Below are 20,736 nucleotides of genomic sequence, written 5' to 3' on the forward strand. Positions count from 1 at the left end.
GCAATGGGGATTGGTGCATGGGAAATTTGAAAATTTTTTGGATCTCCAGCACATCCCCAGTGTTTTTTAACCAATGTGGATGTGGTTGGGCAGCATGCCACCCCCCTAAAATCCTGCCCCCTACGCCCAGGCCTAGGTGGACTTTCCATAAATCCGGGCCTGTGTATGTGGTCAATAGAACATAATAAATTCCCTTAAAATGGAAGCAGCATTATACACTGCAGCTTGGTACGGTTCTATCAAATTACAGACACCTTTACCTGTTTAGATAGGCTTCAATATTCAGGGCTGGAACTAGTGGTAGGCAGAAGATCACATTCGTAGGGTACAATAGAAGGAGGCAATAGGCACATACATCAGTTACATCACACATGGCTGCTGCCATTCGCTGTCCGCCCCCCTCCAACCATGATCAAACTCCGGTTCGAATCAACTTTGCTTGTCAACCCGCCTCTTCCCAAAATCCTCATCTCCCTTGGGGGGGGGGGGACAATGGAGGGCCGGGGCTGTGCCTTGGACACACCTAACATTTTGGCATCAATGTCAATATGTCTCTAATATAGGAAATACTATACACCCTGTTGCAAAATTAGCCACCCAGGAGTTATTTTCTATAGATACTACTAATGCCATTTTCCAAGTCTCCAAGGTTGCATCTCTAGGATCTTTACAAAGTATTTTGCCCAACTGCAATACCTGGAAACTATATTTTATAATGCTGGAGGTTACACTTTATACTCAAATACTCATTTGAGTCCAATATTATGCCTCATGCTGAGAGAATAGATACATATAAAACTTCAATTCCATCAGTATATACATTGTAAATATTCTAACTAAAATTATGGATGTTACAATATTCTTAGAACACAATGGAAAATGTACCCTGGAACTTTCCCTTTGGTGATATCCAGTATCTCAGAACTACACCTGCAGTGTTGCCATTTTCTTGTCCTGAATAAAAACAAATTGATTTACATGCTAACCTGCTGCCGCGTGCCAGAGACCATAGCATCACATTGCAAATGGGCTAATCCCTTCCTAATCCTAAAAAGAATTTATATGGATGACTGCTCTGATTTAAACCTAGGCAATCTGGAGACTGACCTCTATTTAACAATGAAAAAGAACACAGGTTTTTTTAAATTAAATTGTATTGTTGGCTAGCTCTGACTTACCACATACAGGTATAATATAAGGATATAAAAAGTCACCAATGAGTCCCATGACATGTGCAGGGTCACAGTTTACATGATACATTGTACTGTTTTTGATTACCAAATACCAGCAGGCCATCTGATGTTTCAGTTATAGAAAATTAGGAAACAAGGGAGACAACCTACAGTCACACCAAATACTCATTAAATAAACATTTTATTAACAAAGGCACACAAACTATTAACATTGAAAAATCTATTTACAAAATGCACATAATTTAGCGGCAAGTGTACTGTTGGTCATTGTATGTCCATCAAGACGGGTAGATTTATTTTGTTTCTTTTCCCACCAATTTAAATAACGGTTTCTAAGAGATATTGGAGCAGCTTTTTATGTTGTTAAATGGAAACAGTGTTGCTAACTTTTTCATACTGGATAATAAAATAAGGGTAGCTCTGATCATCGTTAAATATAACAAAAATCTGGGGCTCAAAGAAATTGTCCACGCAAGAGTCATAGAGGTCACTGGTCGAACTCCCTGGGTTTAAAGGAGGAGGCCTTCTCATGGTATGATTCCCGACAATGTATCTCCCACTTAGAACTTTAGCCAGGAACATATAGTGAACTCCTTTGGGGGAACGTTTGGAAAAGTTGTGGGAATAGCTGGCTTTCCTTGCAAAGTAACTGCCCTGTCCAAACATGGTGGCATGCTTTCCACACACTCTGGGGTCAAAGTTATGTTTGCAAATTGCATCAACAACTTCCTGCGATGTCCCGTGAAACAGGTGCCTTTCATTCATAATTCTGTCCAGTCCCGTCATCTTCCTTGTCATGAATTCTTTCTTCCTAAACAATGGGTAAAAAGGGTGCTATTAGAACATACAGTAGTTCTCAAAAGGACATTATACAATATGACAATAGTAAGGACTGCCTGCAGCTTCCTTTTGGTGGAAAACAATGGTACTCTTAGGTCTGAAGGTCATTTATCCAGAAAACATAACAAATGACATTATAATATAAGGCGTTTCACATAAAACAAAGAAAAAGTTGAATTCTTTCTCCAGCAAGATGCAGTCAATTCTAAGTCTGCTGGCAACTAAGAGTCCACTGTTTTAGGGTTTCACATTTAAATCAATGGAAAAAAAAGCATGAAGTCATGCTGAAACAAGGAAGGCAAAAAGCTAATTATTCACTGTGAGACTGCTGTGCAGTGGCAGTTTGGAATGACTCTCCAACTACAGGAATAGACCTAGTGATTTAGTTCATTTGGCACTGCCCTCAGTCACCAGGTAAACCAGTTCATATACAATTATTCTAGCATTAACAACATTATTCCATGTTGGTTTGGTTGTGTCCCCAAGGAAACTTATTTACAGGGAATCCTTAACAGCTTAGTAGAAAAGAGTCAGGTCATTGCAGCACAAGTTGATCCATGGCTGCATTAAAAACCCATAGCAATGATCTAACAGCAGGCAGCATGCTGGCTCACTGGTTAGCATGGTTACCTTGCAGCTTGCGGCCTACACTGGGTATTATCCTGAAGGAGACTTAGGGACAGATAAATCAAAATGTGAGTTCAGATTTTAATAAATAAAAACTCACCCACGTTTTATTCATTCCTATGGGATTTTTGGAAGCTTATTTAACAAATGGTGAGTTTTAATTTTCACCCATTCATAAATATCCTTCTAAAAAATCCCATAGGAATGAATAGAACATGAGCAAGTTGTATTTTTTAAAATCTGAACTCACACTTTGATAAATCTGCCCCTTAGGGCAATCTCCGAATGCAAAATTCACCAAAAATTCAAAAACATTTTTTTTATAAAATCTGAAAAATCACGAATTTTTTGAATTTATTAAACCCTGAGGATGGAAAAGTCCAAATCAGAAAATCCGGCATCTCAGATCTGTCAATGTTGCATAGAAGTCAATTGGAGAAGTCCCAATGATTTTTTGATGTGAGCTGGGTTTCATACAATACCCCGAAGTTTTCAAACAAAAATCTGAGCTTTCAGGTGAAAAATACATGAAAATCTGATTTTTTTCCCGCAAAGCAAATTTACGGGAAAATGCAATAATAAATAAGCGTAAAAACCCGGATTTGATCAGAGTTGTAGCAGAAAATATTGAGATAAATTCAGACTTTGATAAATAACCCCCTTAGTGTCTGTATGGGTTTCCTGCTATACTCCCAAACATAAAGGCTGGTTAATAGGCTCTTAATGAACCCAATGAAATTGATTTCTGTGTGCATATGAATATGCCAAGAAACTTAGTCTGTAAACAATACTCGGGGGGGAGACAGACTGAAGATGATGATGAGCAGCCTTTAACAAGTGGCCTATAACATTGGTGCTATAGAAATAAAGGACAATAATGAACTAATACTGAAAACACTACTGATTATATTAAAGGAATTGTTCAGTATAAAAATAAAAACTACAGTAGATAAATAGATAGGCTGTGCAAAATAAAAAATGTTTCCAATATAGTTAGTTAGTCAAAAATGTAATGTATAAAGGCTGGAGTGACTGGATGTCTAACATAATAGCCAGAACACTACTTCTTGCTTTGCAGCTCTCTTGGTTTCCACTGATTGGTTATCGGGCAGTAACCAATCAGTGACTTGAGGGGGGGCACATGGGTCATAACTGTTTGCTTTTTAATCTAAGATGAATCTGAGGATCAATTGCAAACTGAACAGTTATGTCCCATGTGTGCCCTCTTAAAAAAGCAATGGAGAGTGCATTGCTGACTTTGTTTCTGACGAAGGGAAAATGTATAAATAAATCCCCTCTGATAAGCTCTCCTATTGTCATATCTGAGACAAGGATAATTTGTTACAGTGACAAATTTCAGATCCTCTAAAACCACTAGCAAAAACACAGGTCTGCCCAATGTTCCACATATAGATTTCTATGAACGACATTCAGCAGTGATGAAAACAGGAGTTTAATCGAAGCGGTTTCCTTCTCCACCTTCCCCCAAACCACTAATGTCTGACAATATGTATTTAGGTACAGAACTGAAAAGAATTTTTTGCAACATTCTGTAAAATATGTTAATCATAGAGAAACAGGAGAGGCCATCCTGCACCCCTAGCTTCTCCTGACAGCTTTTAGTAGGGACTTAGTTCAACAGCTTGAGGCCAAAAATGTCTTAAAAAGGATCTTGACCTGTTGTTCCATTGGTTATTTAATTGCTTTAGGACTTCATTTAAATCTTGACAAATATTAAAGTGATTTGTACCTTTTATATTTTTCCCACAGGAAGAGGTTCTGGACGCGCATTATCTTTAAGACACGGAACCTGGTCTCTGGCACAGTTTTGTGAAACAGAGTATAAACCGTCCTGTAGCTTTTGTCTTCCTTGGACATAGGCACTTGAATGAACTCCTGAGATGCGTCCATGGGTAGCCACGTTTCGGGGTAGAAGTTGGGAGAGGTAATTGCTATGGGAGACAGGATTTGCAGGGAATCGGCTTGGTTTGCTGGAGATGCCACGGGAGATTTTCCGCTAAGTGTTCTAAGATCAAACAAAGAAATTGGGTATTTAGATGTGCAGTTGTTAATTGGTACAAATCCACATTCTGTTTACAACAGGTGAGCCTCCAGTCAACAAAAAGAAGACAATGCCTCACAAGTCACTAAAGGTTTCAGTTGGAAATGGCAGACCTAATCTGCATGGCTTTTTGACCTAAATTACAACATATCAAATTACCTTCATTACAATGCTTTTTCTGCCTAATCTCAAATGACGAGAAACATCCAGCAGCCCAAAACACACAACCTATTACTACTTTAACTGCGTGCACTATGTATTCAGTTACGAATGCTTTAATATTTAGGCATTATAAAATATAGCCAATAATACAGTCATTTGCCTGCACAAAACATCTCTCGGCACTAGTGTGAAATGCGTACACTATAGTACCAGTACATGATGCTTTTTCGTGGTATAGTCTATGTGGAGTAAATCGGAGAAGTGCCCAGATTATTCCCTATGTTTATCAGTTGCTAAGGGATTTAAACTGCTAGTGTGAAAGAACATTCAATTATCATATTTATAGTTCACAGTAATTTGAAAAGGAATGACTTAACTCTTTGTCTGTATACTGTAGATTTGAGAGTCCAGTCTGTTAGTAAAAATGGCCTAAAGTAGAGCTGGTTGCCTGTACAGATGTTATTACAGTTCATTTGTACAGCACCAGCATATTGTGTAGAACTGTACAGAACATTGTGTTGGATACAGACATTATGACAACCAGAAACAATACAAATAATTAATAAGCCTAAACCAGTCTGTAACATCCTGTAACCTCTTACAATTCATTGGTTCCTCAACAATATCTGAAGGGTCAACTAGTGTATTAGGGCTCAAACCCCTTTAGTACCATCAACCTGCTATTAAAAATGATGGATTTGATGCATATGCAAAAATATTCCAATATTCAAAATGGGAATGATGGAAGGTCAGTAGATGCAGAGTCACATGCTTATGATGCCATACACATGAGTGGAACAACTCACCATGTTACCATGAAGAATCAATGTCTACCCTTTTCTGTGTAACTGGAGAATGTACAGTATGTAGGTAACACTTATGCACTTAAGATATAGCAATGATTGTGAGAAGGTACTAGTAACTGGGGGAGGGAGTGACTTATAATTTGCTATACAACTATCATGGGGAGGCACGTTTATTAAGGGTTGAATTTTGAATTCTGAAATTCGAATATTCATTATTTATTAAAAAAAAATCAAAAATGTAAAACTCGGACACATTGTACCGACTCGAAAACTCTATTTAAGTTTTTCTCCAAAAAAAAACCTTGAATGTCAGGAAGGCTACAAACAACTCCAAATTGGTCACTGCACCTCTCCCATTGATTTATACAGTAATTCACCAGATTTTAGGTGGTGAATAGTCGAATTCCAGGGCAAGGGTATGGTGAATCTCAAAAATCTAAATTGACCCTTAATAAATCTTCTCCTTAGAGTAGAACAAGATGAGGACAGGGAGGTGTAAACACACTAAGTAGACCAAACCATTTGCAAGAGCCTGTGAAACAACTATGGCTTGAGCCTTCAACATTCTCTAGTAAATGGGAAGCTATTCTCTACAGTTTGCACCTGCTAGGATCTCTTTCAGAAATGCCTTTTATGATAAACTGCAAAGTCCAAGCCTTCTCAGTCTTTAGTAATGGGGTAGTGCTGGTGGTAGAAGTTGGACAATATCAGGATACCCACAGGCTAAATAACCATTCTATACACTGTAATGATTAAAAGTATTTATGGTTTCAGCTCATCATCCTAAAGTATTACTAACAGTAACATACACACTACCTCTTTCATCATGCAGGATTACAAATGTTAGTAAGTGGTCGCTGGCCACATTTTATTACACCAAATACTGAAGATTGAAATTAGTCCAACCAGGGCATCAGCAGTAATGTATACCATTCCTTTCAAGCAATTCCTCAAACTGTATCTGACTCCATGTTTGCAATGTGTGAGCCCCTGATAAAGAGGATAATGTACTGGCCCCTTTTGCACTGTGTGGCATTACTGGGGCATTATTGTTGGGGTATTGAAAGGGTATTTTCTGCACAGCAGTGGGTAAGATGGCCATGCACTATCTGATACTGCACAGTATCCAACATGGATACCTATTTATTACCAATTCTGTTTGGTTTGGTTAACATCCTAAATGATCGGAGCAGTGAAAAGTAAATCACTTCGTCATCAGCTGATGTACCATACACTGGCAACCAATACCATCATACTGAAAATAGTACTAAACATACTGGTAAGAGCCCTTGGTGCCCTAGGCCTAAATAAACATTTCCACTTGGCTCTGATGTATGAACGTTGTTTTATTACAGAGGCCAGCATAACATATTTCCATGCTGTCCATATTTCAGTTGCCAAAGAGCTCTCTTATCTTTTGAAGGGTAAAAGTTTTAATGCTATAACAAGGCTAAAGGTTAGATGCAACTTCAAAGTTGCTTACATATGGATATCCAGAGCAAACCCTTAACTCTATATGCTTTCTGCCCCGAGAACAAGCCTAAACCTGCTAGACAATCTGCTATACCTACAAAGTGCCAGCAATAAAGGGGGTAGGTGTTTTCACTTTGTTCATACTGTATCCTACATGCATTATTTCTCTATGTTTATGATGAATAAATCTAGTGTAATTTGAGTGATTACATGCTTAAAGAACCATTCTTTCTTGATTACCAACAATGTAGGGAAAACAAGGGGAAACTACAGTGTTTGTTTGCAAGCCCCTGCATGTACAGCTGCCTGTAAGTCTATCCACCTCCTGCCTTACACTTACACAGGACAGAATGTTCCTGAATGTGGTTCTGTGCAATTATACTTCCAACTGTTCATGGGAGCCACAGAAATTATACAGCTTTGCTCTAATCAAAACAGATTGCACTGCAGCTCCCTCTTGATGAGTGCACACATCAGCATCAGAAGGCTCAGCAGGACACCATGATTTTACATATATATATATACTGTATATATACTAGATGCATAGGATTTGGAAACTGGTGGCTTTCTTGCTCGTTTGACTACTTCCTGAAATTCCGGTAGTTGCAGTTAACAAACAACTACAGAATCCTCTGTGTGTGTGTAAGAAAGGAACATACACTGTAGGGATTATATGTGTGAATGATGTATAATCTGTGTTAAAGGAAAACTATACTCCCCAGAATTCATACTTAAAGGAGAAGGAAAGCAGTTTATTGCCAATAGATTCGCCACAACGATGCAATCTAGAACACCATTTCTATTCTGTATTCCTGAGTAAACGGCTCTAGACACGGTATCTGTTTGTTTATGATAGCAGCTGTCATATTAGCTTGCTGTAACATCACTTCCTGCCTGAGTCTCTCCCTGTTTGCTCTGAGCTCAGATTACAGCAAGGAGGGGAGCAAACTGAGCATGCTCAAGCCCAAGCCCTGGAGGTTTAACTGATACAGAAGTCCATGTGTACGCAATAGAAGGAAAGAAATGCTGTGTTTCTTTTGACAGAGGACTCTGAACAGCATTACTTTGAGGGTTTACTGCTGTATTCATATAGACTTTTCTAGTAACGCTTACTTCATTTTAACCTTTTCTTCTCTTATAATCTACATTTAGTTTATATCATTAAGTTGCCTATTAAAGAACCACCAAACTAGAATATATACAGTAAATATTGCCCTTTTATTTTTTACCTTGAGCCACCGTTTTATGATATTATCTATGCTGCCTCAGAGATCACCTGACCAAATGATGAACCTTTAACTGTAACAGGAAGAAGTGCGGGAGTAAAAAGCTAGAACTTTGTTCATTCATTGGCTGATGTGGCCTTACATGTATGTGTTCCTTTTTTGTGGGAACCAAGAATTGTGTCCCTGGGGGACCATACATGAAAACGGTTAATTTAAAGGAAGCAGGGTTTTACATAAGAACTATTTTATGCATTTTTTTTATAGAGATCTACATAGTTCGCGGGTATCGTTTTCCTTTAAGAGCTGAGGAATAGCTCTATAATTTACAGCTCTGCGTTGGGACTGCTTTACAAACATGAGTGCTGATCTGCTCAAACGAATAGCAACCAGTAGGTCAACTTGCAATAGAATGGTCAAAACCAATTTTGATTGGTTACTGTCGCTTTTGTGCAATATAGCCCCGCAGGCATTAAAGAGTTAATTGTTAATACTTTTCCAGGGCCAGAAGCCCCATGCTCAGTAATGCAGCAAACACTGCTATTTAAGTGTGTGTTGAAGCACTGGACACAGCACAGACAGCAGATTTTCAAACTAAGCCCAATGATTCATTTTTGCTTGTGACCGTTACTAAACATATCCTGTAAACCGCACATCTCACTGCTGCAATTTTTCCATATCAATCAAGCGTCTGTTACTCGGGCTCCTGCTGAACATAAGCCAATTGTTACCTCTACCACGTAATTAGAATCACTGAAGCCTTTTTTTTTTGTTGGGCTGAATAATTTAGATTTGTTAACACTTACCTTACCCCTCAGCATCATTTATTATCAATTTTGTTCCCATTATCTGAATATATTCGTCTCCAATTAGCAATAGTGCCCTAGTATTACAATCATGCACTACACTAGTTGCTTAAGGCATGGGCTACACTACAGATTCATTCTATCAACTCGAGTCTGATACATAAAAATAAATATTAAATGTAGTCATGATGGTAGCACCTGCTAATCTGATCTAGTAGGTTAACTTTCTGTGAGGGTATCAAAAGTTAAAAAAAATTGGATCATAAAGCATTATAAATTAGATAAGGGTAAATAGTCTGACTACCCCAATGACAGAATGCATGCAGTTTATCATGGTGAGCTTTGCACGGACCTCAGCAGTGACTTCTGAGGCAAATCTAAGTGCCCATCATTCTATGAGTTCCACCCAGTTTGGTCTTCCCACAAGGCAACTCTTGTCATTATTACAGTGATCACTTAACTCTTTCCGTCACAGGAACAGCACTGGCCAGGTACTCAAGAATGTAAAATAAAAAATATGACATGTAACAAAACAGTGGATTGCCTCTGTACTCTGGTTTGTGTCTTTTCTCTCATTTCTGTCATTTCCTCTGCTAGATTGTGTGCTCTCCTGTTATTCTTCACTCCCACAGGTTCCCACAGTGCTTTTACTGCAGATAACTCCATGGTTTTGGACATTCCTCCAATATTATGGTCTATTTTCAGCACTGATCCTAATGTGTTTTTGTCTCTAGTTCTCTATTCTTGCCTCCCCATAAACCTGCTCATTCTTAAAACTGGTAGAGATCTGAAGAGAGAACCCTCCACATATATTTATATATATTCTGTAACACCCACTATTTTGATTTTTTATGCATTCAAATGGATTTTGTGAAAGCAATATGCTTGCTAGTGTGGGTGCAACTCAGCTACTGTAGAACATCTTTAATTAGTTAGATATCCATGTGTCAGCACACAGCTGTCTTTAGAAGGGTTGCAGATAGGAGTAACAACACCAGCTGCCAGTCGTGATACAATAAGGCAAAACGGCATTCAGGTTATTAGAACAGTCCATCTCACAGCCACCTGCTGTTAAACTACAGTATCTAATATGGCGAAATTCAAGTTGGATTCCTAAAAAAAGAGCCTAAAGGGGATATTTTACCCCGGGACCACACCTTTCCTAAACAAAGAACTGAGCACACACTGTCACAGCTCAACTATGAGGAAACAGTTTTTCAGTTTCTTATATAAAAACACGTTGACAAATGAAAAGGGTATCAGAAGCTGCCACATGTTACAGAGCTTTTTCTGGTACATATTACTTACTGGAGATGTGGCAGAAGTATCACAGGGGATCGGAACAAGGGCCTGCGTTTGATTTCCTTCCGGAAGCATGCATTCTGCTGGAATCCGTCCTTTATATTCAGTATGTACTGGTTGTGCCATGTAACAAAGCGTACCTCTTTTAGGCCCCGACAGCTGGCCTCTTCTATCAGCTTCACAACAGGCTAATTGGCAGAAAAATAAGGTATATTTAGGAGGATTCCCCCTTAAACACAAATCTTTTTATAGAGAGATTTTAGAAAAACAGAAATGATATATAGATATACTGGGTTGAGTTCATCCCTGTAAACAGCAAATATTTCACTAAATAAGAATCCTGATACTGGGAGGCCCACTTATCAAAGATCGAACGTCGAATTCATGTGAATTCCACTGGGAGGTTTTTTAAGAAAAAAATTAGAATGTCCTGGGGCGTCAAATAAGTGCTTTAGTAACCCCTATGTGGATTTTCAACCTACATTGAGGTTCTGTTTGGCAGTACACCTGGTTTTTATGCAGCCAAAATGTGCATCCAAGCCTGGAATTCAAAAATAAGCACCTGCTTTGAGGCCACTAAGAGCAACATCCAAGGGGTTGGAGAGCAACATGTTGCTCAACATGTTGCTACTGGTTGGGGATCACTGCTCTAGACAGATCAGTAAGATCTTTTAACTGTAGGTACAGTGAATAATTTTAGATTCAATTTTAACATCCAGTTAGTGAATGGCAAGACACAATATTTGCAGTGGGCACATATGCCGCTGGCACTTTGAGCCCAACACTCCCATATTTGCAAGCAAGCAGAAAAGAAGTACCCATGGGTGAACAAAAGAAGTAACAGGAATTTACCTCAGAATACTCTCGCCACCCGAAATGATCTCGGCAAAAGTACTTCCACACAGTGTGATAATTAGAGGACACGCCAGAGGTAGTTGGTGTTGACAGTCGTCGGATTTGGTCAAATTCAAGAGATTCATAAATCTCCATACAGTTCAAGTCTACTAAAAAATCGTGTCCCCTTAGAATTAAAAATAGAGAGAGAAAAAAAGTGTTAGTGCCAAATGCAATTCGGTAAGGTCATATAAAGCACAAAATGAAACTTATATTTTATGTCTTGAACAAGTGATTAAAAAAAAGTTCTTCAAAAGATGAATTTCTATTCACAATGTGATATTCCACCAAGGCCACCAAGTTCACCAGGCGGTTGTACAGCTGACCTTAACGTTAAGACAACAATCCTTTAATATAATGAAGGGATTTCCATCAAATCCTCAAATGGTGCCTGTCAGGGAACTGAGCTTAAAATTTCAGCTCAGTAAGATTATCTGACAATTCCCATTTCAGATTTGGTGGAGGAAAAATCTTTCCCCGGGTGACTCATGCTAATAAGCACCTCATTACAATATCTACCTTTTACATGAGCAAGCTGTGGAACATGATTTATGATGACTTGTCAATATGGAGACATTATTTAAACAAACGATACATTATTCACTCTTTATGGGAGAATCGCAGTCAATTATATGAAATGCCATTAAACAAACAAACCTGAAATTTACTTAAAAAATTTAATTTCTTGACAGTTTTAAATAATGTATTTATTGTTCTGAACTTCTGACTCGTGACTTGAGCTGTTTTTTATGTAGGAGCGACAAGTTTCATGAGATTCTAGGCGCATATATATCAAAGAGTGGTACTAGAGTTCACTGTATTTTTGGAAATTTGATTTTTCACACTGCCTATTCACTTGAATAGGAATTTGAAGGCGAGCTAGGGAGTTCCTGTTTGAGGAACTGGTGTGAGATCTATTTTCACTCTGATAAATATGTCCTTCAGCAAACATATACTATTCTTCTTAGGTCACGGTGCTGCATACAATTTCATAAACCCCCCCCCCCCATCCCAGTTTAAATAGATAGCCTTTTGTCTCTTTTGTATCTTGTGCTAATGAAGAGAGACAGGAGTGCTATTTTATGATAGAAAATACATCATAACATGACAACTAGGAAATGATCTTCTACATTCTTCCCCTTAACAATAAAGTACATTGCTCAACATACCACACAATATTAAGACATTTAAAAAATAAAAAAACCAGCCCTTTTTATTCTTTTTATGAACATTGGCCTTTTAGGATTGAGCTTTTAAGACAGCAATGCTCCCTGGGCACTTTTTAAAAGAACATTAGAATGCTGTAAAACAAGAACAAGCATGTGTTTCCTTTCTGGGTTTTATGGTGGTGCTGGAGAGAAATACATTTCTTTGCTAAGACTTTTGTGATTCTGACTCCAACAAAATTAATATTTCCAATGAGTGTGTGGGGTAGATGTGCAGCTGCCAGATCCCGCTACATTCACTACAAAGACGGACCCTGGAGGGTTTTGCTAATAACACAGTGAGACCCACGGAGAAAGCTACCAAATTTCCTGTAAGTTTACACTGCACATGACACTAGAGCAGTGATTCCCAATCTGAGGGGCTGTCTCCTGCCAAGAAAGGCTGGGAGCAGTGGCTTGGTGAACCAGCCTGAAAATCAGATGGTGATCAATTAAAGCTCAATTAAATTTGAGGATAAACACTAATGTGGTAATGTAGTCATAACTATTTCTGAATGGTTGATACAGTAATGCTTTCCTATAACTGTAATCATATTTAAATAACTAGACTATGAGAAAGTGTTGGCCCTTAAAGGGGTGCTTGAGCCCAAAAACATCTGTAAACCACCAATTGGTTTTGTTGACAGTCACAGTAACAGTGTAGAGATGCAAGGAAAGCACATGTACTAATTCTCACACTATTACCCTTGCAAAAAGCCAAACAAAAAGCATTGGTCATCATTTCCCTAAAGTCAGCGAGAGCTGCTCCGAGTGCCTGGAAGTGAACTCACACACCAGCCCCTTACCCACTGCTGCATAAGACCGGGAAGAACAAACGCAATGAACAATCTGTTTTACAGCTGTGAACAAATATTTGGAAATAAAAATGAAACTGGGCAGAATCCTGCTGGGAACTGAAAGTACTAATCCCTTCTGCGAACGATCTGTGCAGATTTCATACATACACAACAACTCTGCTTAGAAACCTCAGGCGCCACTCTCACTCACATTAGCATAATCAGATCCAGTTCAGAAACAAGAACTTAAGGAGATACAAAAAAAAATCAGGATCCAGATGAAGGTCTCTGTGTGAGACCGAAAGGCTGAATAATTAACCTTTGCTGTCCTTTGTCTGGTATGTACTGTATATACACTATAGATAAAGACCAATGGGGTTTTACTTGAAATACAGGGGCGAAATTCTGGTATGTACTGTATATACACTATAGATAAAGACCAATGGGGTTTTACTTGAAATACAGGGGCGAAATTACTGTTATACCTGTATCACCAAATTACATAAAGGGTTTTTATATTCCAAGCTTGTTTATTTCTATTAATTGTTAGTAAAAATCATGTATTCACAGATAAAAAGGTCATATTTCTTCCATAATCCACAAATAACATGATATATGCACCTCTAAATTCTCACATGCCCGACACTGCTGACATCTGTTTGACATCACATGGCTCAAAAAAATGTATGTTGTACATGTATGGGATCTGTCATCTGGAAACCCATTATCCAGAAAGCTCTGGATTATGGAATGTCCATCTCCCATAGACTTTATTATAATAAAATAATCCAAATCTTTGAAAATTATTTCTTTTTTTCTCTGTAATAAAACAGCACTTAATACTTGATCCAAACTAAGATATAATTATAATTATTTAATATTTACATGATTTTCCAGTAGACTTAAGGTATGAAGATACAAATTATGTAAAGATCTAGTATTCAGAAACCCCCCAGGTCCCAACCATTCTGGATAACAGGTCCCATACTTATACTGGAAAAAATATCATATGTATGGGGCCATAAACACACCAAATACACAGCATAGCATGGCACGTCCAGTAAATAATCATCTAAACTAAAGAGGGGGTAGCTTAAGTTACCAATGAAAAGGCTTTGATAAAATTGTTTGTCTGCAGCAATGTATTTCTTTTATGACTTTTCTTTTACCTTCCCTCACTAACTCTATACCCTCTATTTGTCCCAGTTTTTTTTAATTTATGTAGCGTTAATAAAGGTCACACGAAAACCACAAAGTATTACTGAGAAACAGATCACCATCTTGCTCAATCTGTGATAAGTTTTGCCCTTTTTGTGCACCTTACATTATTTTAATTTCATGGGAGTGTTGAATTTTCCTCTGCATATTTACATGCAAAATGTACAAATAAACCACATGTAAATAAGGAATGTGTGGCCACAGTATCTACAACCAATGAAGAGGAAAATTATCAATTAGAATGACATTGTATAAACCGGTTATAACCACAAACTCTTTTATAGTTGAAGAACTGTGATTATTTAGGGAAGCTTAGCCTTCCCAAAACAGGGACAAACCGCCATATACAAAAATAAAATCTCCAATGTGAAGTATGCAATAAGGTTAAAAGTTAGGTTTAAAGTTTCCCATGGATAGTCATCTGTTGGTTGCCTTCCCAGAGAAATATTTACCTTCTGCCCCTGAACCTTGCCTTCCATAGATGGTGGCACCATAAGTAATTTACTTAGCCAGGTGTTTCCTATATTCCCCATGGTGCTGAAATAAATAATAAGGGAACACACAGTGGGGATAATTTATAAAGTTTGTGATGTGAATATTTATTCATAAATGGCTGTATTTCCCATGTTTTTTCCTGAGCTCTAAAATATTACACTACTGTGCCTGTCTTTCCAACTTTTGCAAATTCGTATTGTGACAAAATATTCACAAATAACTCGCAAATGAGATGGGTGTTTGCGTTAGTGCAGCCACTGTGTGAAGTAATTGTGCAAGAAAATAGCATTGACAGTAATTAAAAAACTGTTTTGCAAAAAGTTGTGGCATAACTCAAATGCAGTGTTCGCATATATATTCTGCAGTTCTGATTGCACACTCTTATCCAGCTTTATAATTATTACCATGCGCAAGGCAAATATATTCACTGTGCGGACCAATCTGCCCTGCACAAAGTTTATAAATGAGCCCCAGAGACTTCATAAAACATAAAACACGATCTGCTTTGTTGTTGTAACATGATGTGAAGATGTCACAATGTTTGTTAAATTCTCAGGCAAGACTTCATTCATGATAAACAAGGCATATTTGTAAGAAACAGAACATGTACATACTGTACGAGACCGAGGAAAGGAAATTCCTGCACTGAGTCTTACTTACTGAAACCTCCTAGGCAGACTATAAATAATCATTTGCATGACAAAAGCACAGGCCTACTTACTGTCACGCTAACCTGCAACAACTGAACAGGAATACAGGATTTTGTCAGTGTGTGCCAACAGTGGCTACCTTTCATTACGGTGTCATTCATATATCTAGGTGTAATTGCTCTTTTTCATCACACAAGCAGACACAAGATACCACATGACTAATTTAATTCTATCATCTGTAAGATACATGTTGATATTATCCGAAACATCTCATACAGGCAATATTATACACTCGCTACATTGGCCACAGCATAGCTTCTACATTGCCCTCTTGAAAGTCATGTCATATTTTTAATCTAATGTTCCATTGATTATAACAGTATATGGCTCCTGCCATAGCAGCTGCCAAACAAAGCTGACACCAATGACAGTAAAGCAGATGAAAACTGTCTTATATTGATGGAACCTAAAATAGCTAAACCATAATAAACTAGGGTTTATTTTTGCCTATTGCAGTAACCCTAGCAACCGATCAGTGATTTTTTTTTCCTTATTGTAGCTGAATTACAGAGGAACTTTACCCCTGAACATCACAGGTCTCATATAAATATATGACATAAATTAGTCCCAATATAAACCATGGTTTTGTATAAATAATTTTTTTCTAATAGAATGTGACATTGGATAATGTCCCAGCTGTAACACTGCTACTATAGTCTGTCCCTCTGCCTTTTAAGAGTCACTATGCTCATACACAAAACAAGAGCACACACAAACATGTTGATACATGCATCAGCCAATGGGGGTCATTTATAAACACTGGACAAATTTGCACCTGAGCAGTTACCCGGCAACCAATCAGATGTTTGCATTCATTGTTCTCCTTGCAGCTGGCTGCAAAAATCTAAACATGGATTGGCTGCTATGGGTTACCGCCCAGGTGCAAATTTGCCCAGTGTTTATAAATGAGCCCCAATGAATGGACAGATATTTGTATTGTTCTCCCTCACTTCCTGGTTAGTTAGACCCTGCAATCTTCCTGTCAGGTGTTCTGTGAGCAAGCATGCAGAATATCACAAAACTATGTAAATGTACAACCTGCAATTCTGATCTGTAGAATGCCCAAAAGACTAGAAATCCAGGATATGGTTCAGTATTCAGCTAGGATTCTGCAAGGATTCTGCCTTTTCAGGACAAATCCTCATGCTTAGCCAAATTGAATCATTAAAATCATTTGACTTTTCGTCACAAAACAAGGAAGTAGAATTTTTTTCAGCTGTGCGCTACGTGCGCGGTTCTCTTTTTCCCTTCCCACACCGATATGCATATGCAAAATTAGGATTCAGATTTGGTTAGGTATTTGGCCAAATCTTTCACAAAGGATTCGGGGGTTCAGACGAAACCCAATATAGTGCATTCAGTGCATCCCTAACCCTGACAGTCAGTGGCCCTCCAGTAATAGAAGGGGGTTTTGCCTAAGATTTAAACTGTACTTCTATATATCAAAATATTGTCATCTGCCGGAAAACTGTCATAATCTGGAGTCTCATCTCTAACAGGAAGCACTTGAGAAGTTTGCTTTCCATGATGTGGTCAAGTCAAATACAACTGACATTGACAGTAACATTCAGACCCCTCCCTGAAATAAACACTCATTGTTCAGCTTTACACTGAATTACGTCTTCTGAATGCTAGATTGTTAGCATATGGGGATAATTTGTAGCACCTTCAGTCTCATTCAAATTAGGTCAGGCTATAAAGAAAACAACAGTACTTTAAGAGCACATAAAAAACAGCAATTACAGTTCTCCTTCAATACTCTGTATACTGTATCAGGTCTAGTTAGGACCCTAACTAGAGTATCTCTACATTAAAAAAAGCTAATGGTCATGGTAAGGCATTTGCCATTTAATTGAACAGAAGGAAGCAAGAGTGGTTTTGCTCTGCCATCAACCTTATCAGACAGAATAAAGAATAGATTCCCACTGAGCTTATACTTTGTCTGTACTATAGGTATCAGAAATGCAAATTAAATCATACATAAACTGTTTGTACAAGAACAAATCTGTTTAACTCTTTACATTCTAAACAGTGGTTTCTTTTTGATTTGTGCCAGCCAGCACATACAGGGCTAAACAATTCTTCCATCCACATGCATTCAAATAGTCAGAAAGAAATACTGAATTCCACCTTTAGTCTAGGACCAGACCTGGCCGTAATTAATCTTCTGAAATATGAAGGCCGATTTCAGACCTCAACAGCTAGCTGAATCCTCTTCTGGTTTCACGTGCAGTCTTGTGTCGGCTCTGGAGCAAACACACTCCAAAAATTTCAGCTCAAAATTGAAAGCCTTGCGTTTCCTCAGCAACATCAACCAAGTGTGTTTTTGTCAGATCCGACACAAGACTTCTGGACGCAAACACAGAAATGGATTTAGCTGGTGGTTGGGGGCTGAAATTGGCCTGCGGACTTCAGCAGGCTGATTTCAGGCTCATCTGGTCCTAACCCTAGCCTCCTCCAAACTAAACACAGATCCTATCTCTTGGAACACTAGCTAAGGATTAGATTCAGTCTTGGCAATTATAGGCCAAAAACATTGTGATGGCTGAACGAATTAAACCCTTGTCTGTGCCTATAAGCTCTACATACAAGAGACTTTCTTCTTCCTGTGTTTTCCAATTTTTGCCACTTTGGGTCTGATTTAATATTACCATATTTATTTTTACAGCAAAGATACCTTTACAAAACTCTAATTCATCTTCTTCTACAACAAAAAACAGAAACCCAATTCAAAGGCTGAGAATTTTAATAGCTCACAGTTTCCCTAGAAAGCCAACTACTAACTCATAATTCCTTTAATCGCAACAGTAAAAATAGCTGTTTCCTCCTTTACAATCTCATTGAGGTGCTTTATCATTGGATCCTCCTCTTCGTGGAGAAAGCTAACTCCTTAATTATGCCTAATATCATAGTGTGTATTTTCATCAATGCACAGCTCACTAACACCCACACTGATTCACAAGTGCAACCCATAATTACTGAAGCTGCTGCGTGACACTGAAAAGAGGACACATGAATTTTAAACAGGCAATTTTAAGCAGGGTTTTGAGGGCGTGATATAGCTCGGGCCCATTCCTCAGAGAACTGCACGCTGCAACATAATTTGTGAGGCTCTTTTAAGTGGCCAGCATGGAACACATACCTTATTCAGGGGTGACAATGTAGATATATTATAGAAATTAAAATATATCTGCATATATATAATAAAAAGTAACTCACGCACATATCATTTTATTGTATATTATTGCCATTTTACATTTTTTTCCCTTGAGCCACCATTTTGGGAAGTTCTATGTGTCCCTCATTAATCACCTGACAGGAAATAATGCAAGTTATATCTACAAAGAAGCTTTGTAGACCACTTCATTGGTGTGTAAGCACAGTGCTAATTACAAGCTAAATAGATACACTTTAGTACTTAAAACACCAATTTTTCTTATGGGATTATCTAAGGACTCATAGTACTAGGAAAGTATATTCTATATGTTCTGCCATGTTCAGGGGTATACTTTATCTTTAAGGACCAGGAATATATGGATGGAATAATTCTTAAAATAATTGAAATATATGTGCAAGTAATGAAAATTTACCTAAGTAAGACTTGAGTCCCAAGTAAGACTACTTGAAATACAGAGGTGATTTGCTAGTCTCTTGTTTCATTTACTTAATTTATTTACATCTATAGTTTGGAATGTATGATATGTCATTTTGAGAACTAAGGTTAAAACAAAATGTTTGATGTCAAGTAGTAATGAATCTAAAGGAACAGGGCCCACAATCAGTACCCATTCAGATAGGTCACAACCCAAGATAAGTACTTTGCCCACTGTCAAAAGTTTATAAGTGTTACAGAGGGCACATGTAAACAAAAGAACAAAGAACATTAGAAATCTGTTAAAATATTCTTCAATCAGAGCACAAAACAAACTATACCAACCTCAAAAAGCCAGCCGTCTGTTTAAAGGGGTGGTTCACCTATAAGGTAACTTTTAGTATGTTATAGAATGGCAAACTCTAAGCAACTTTTCAATTGGTCTTTATTTTTTATTATAGTTTTTTAATTCTATGCCTTTTTTTCTGACTCTTTCCAGCTTTCAAATGGGAGTCACTGTACCCCATCTAAAAACAAATGCTCTGTAAGCCTACATTTATTGTTATTACTACTTTTTATTACTGATTATTCCAGTCTCTTATAAAAATTAATGCATGGTTGCTAGGGCAACTTGGACCCTAGCAACCAGATTGCAGAAGTTTCAAGTGCGTAAAAATGCGAGTCGAGATAGCGGCTACCAAACACAGCCCTTATTTGGCACCCCAAGGGAATTTTCTTTTTATCTCTTGTATTGCTCCCCCACTCTTTTTATATTTGTATGTGGCTCATGGTAAAGAAAAGTTATGGATTGCTGGTTTAAAGGATTTTGGTAGGACATGTTGGAAGTTTACAGACACACATGCAACATCCATGCTTTGAAATTATGCTGTAACTGTTTTTTCATCATATTTGTGGTCAGGCCCGGGCTGGCAATCTGTGGGTTCTGGCAAATGCCAGAGGGGCTGCTATAATGTGCCATAGAAAGTCAGTATTTAGTGGGCGGTGGGGGGCTGTTTGGGCCTCTATGTGGGCTGAGTGGGCTCTGTGTACCTGAAATGCCAGGGCCTATTTTAATTCTCAGTCCAGGCCTGTTTGTGGTGAAACCTAAGCAAGCACAGTGATGTAAGGAGACGGTGATGTACCAGACTCAGACATGCCATTAAAACCATGCCTGCACGGACTGCTCAGTTAGGGCATCTGTTGTTTGTCACTTACACACAGGACTTTTACTTGCTTAGCTTATTGCAATTGAATTTGTTGCACTAATTCATAAGAGCAGTGAAGTTTATGTATCAAGTAAGGAAATTGCTTTCAAACATAAACTGAAGCAA

The 20,736-nt window shown here is 38.1% G+C and overlaps 1 protein-coding gene across 2 annotated transcripts in view; it reads right to left on the reverse strand.

Annotated features, from left to right (window-relative positions):
* Positions 1 to 1,357: 1,357 nt before the first annotated feature.
* tiparp.S (TCDD inducible poly(ADP-ribose) polymerase S homeolog) overlaps positions 1,358 to 20,736 on the reverse strand; it is a 37,560-nt gene continuing 18,181 nt past the window's right edge. For both annotated transcript variants that reach the window (XM_018265740.2, XM_018265739.2), the window contains exons 3-6: positions 11,347 to 11,515; positions 10,501 to 10,682; positions 4,411 to 4,686; positions 1,358 to 2,004 (exon numbers count right to left, since the gene is read on the reverse strand). In XM_018265740.2, coding sequence (XP_018121229.1) covers positions 1,557 to 2,004; positions 4,411 to 4,686; positions 10,501 to 10,682; positions 11,347 to 11,515 — 1,075 coding nt within the window. In that variant the 3' untranslated portion in view covers positions 1,358 to 1,556. The remainder of the gene's footprint in view (positions 2,005 to 4,410; positions 4,687 to 10,500; positions 10,683 to 11,346; positions 11,516 to 20,736) is intronic.

The sequence above is a fragment of the Xenopus laevis genome, chromosome 5S, assembly GCF_017654675.1.
Source record: "Xenopus laevis strain J_2021 chromosome 5S, Xenopus_laevis_v10.1, whole genome shotgun sequence".
NCBI classification, from domain to species: Eukaryota; Metazoa; Chordata; class Amphibia; order Anura; family Pipidae; genus Xenopus; species Xenopus laevis.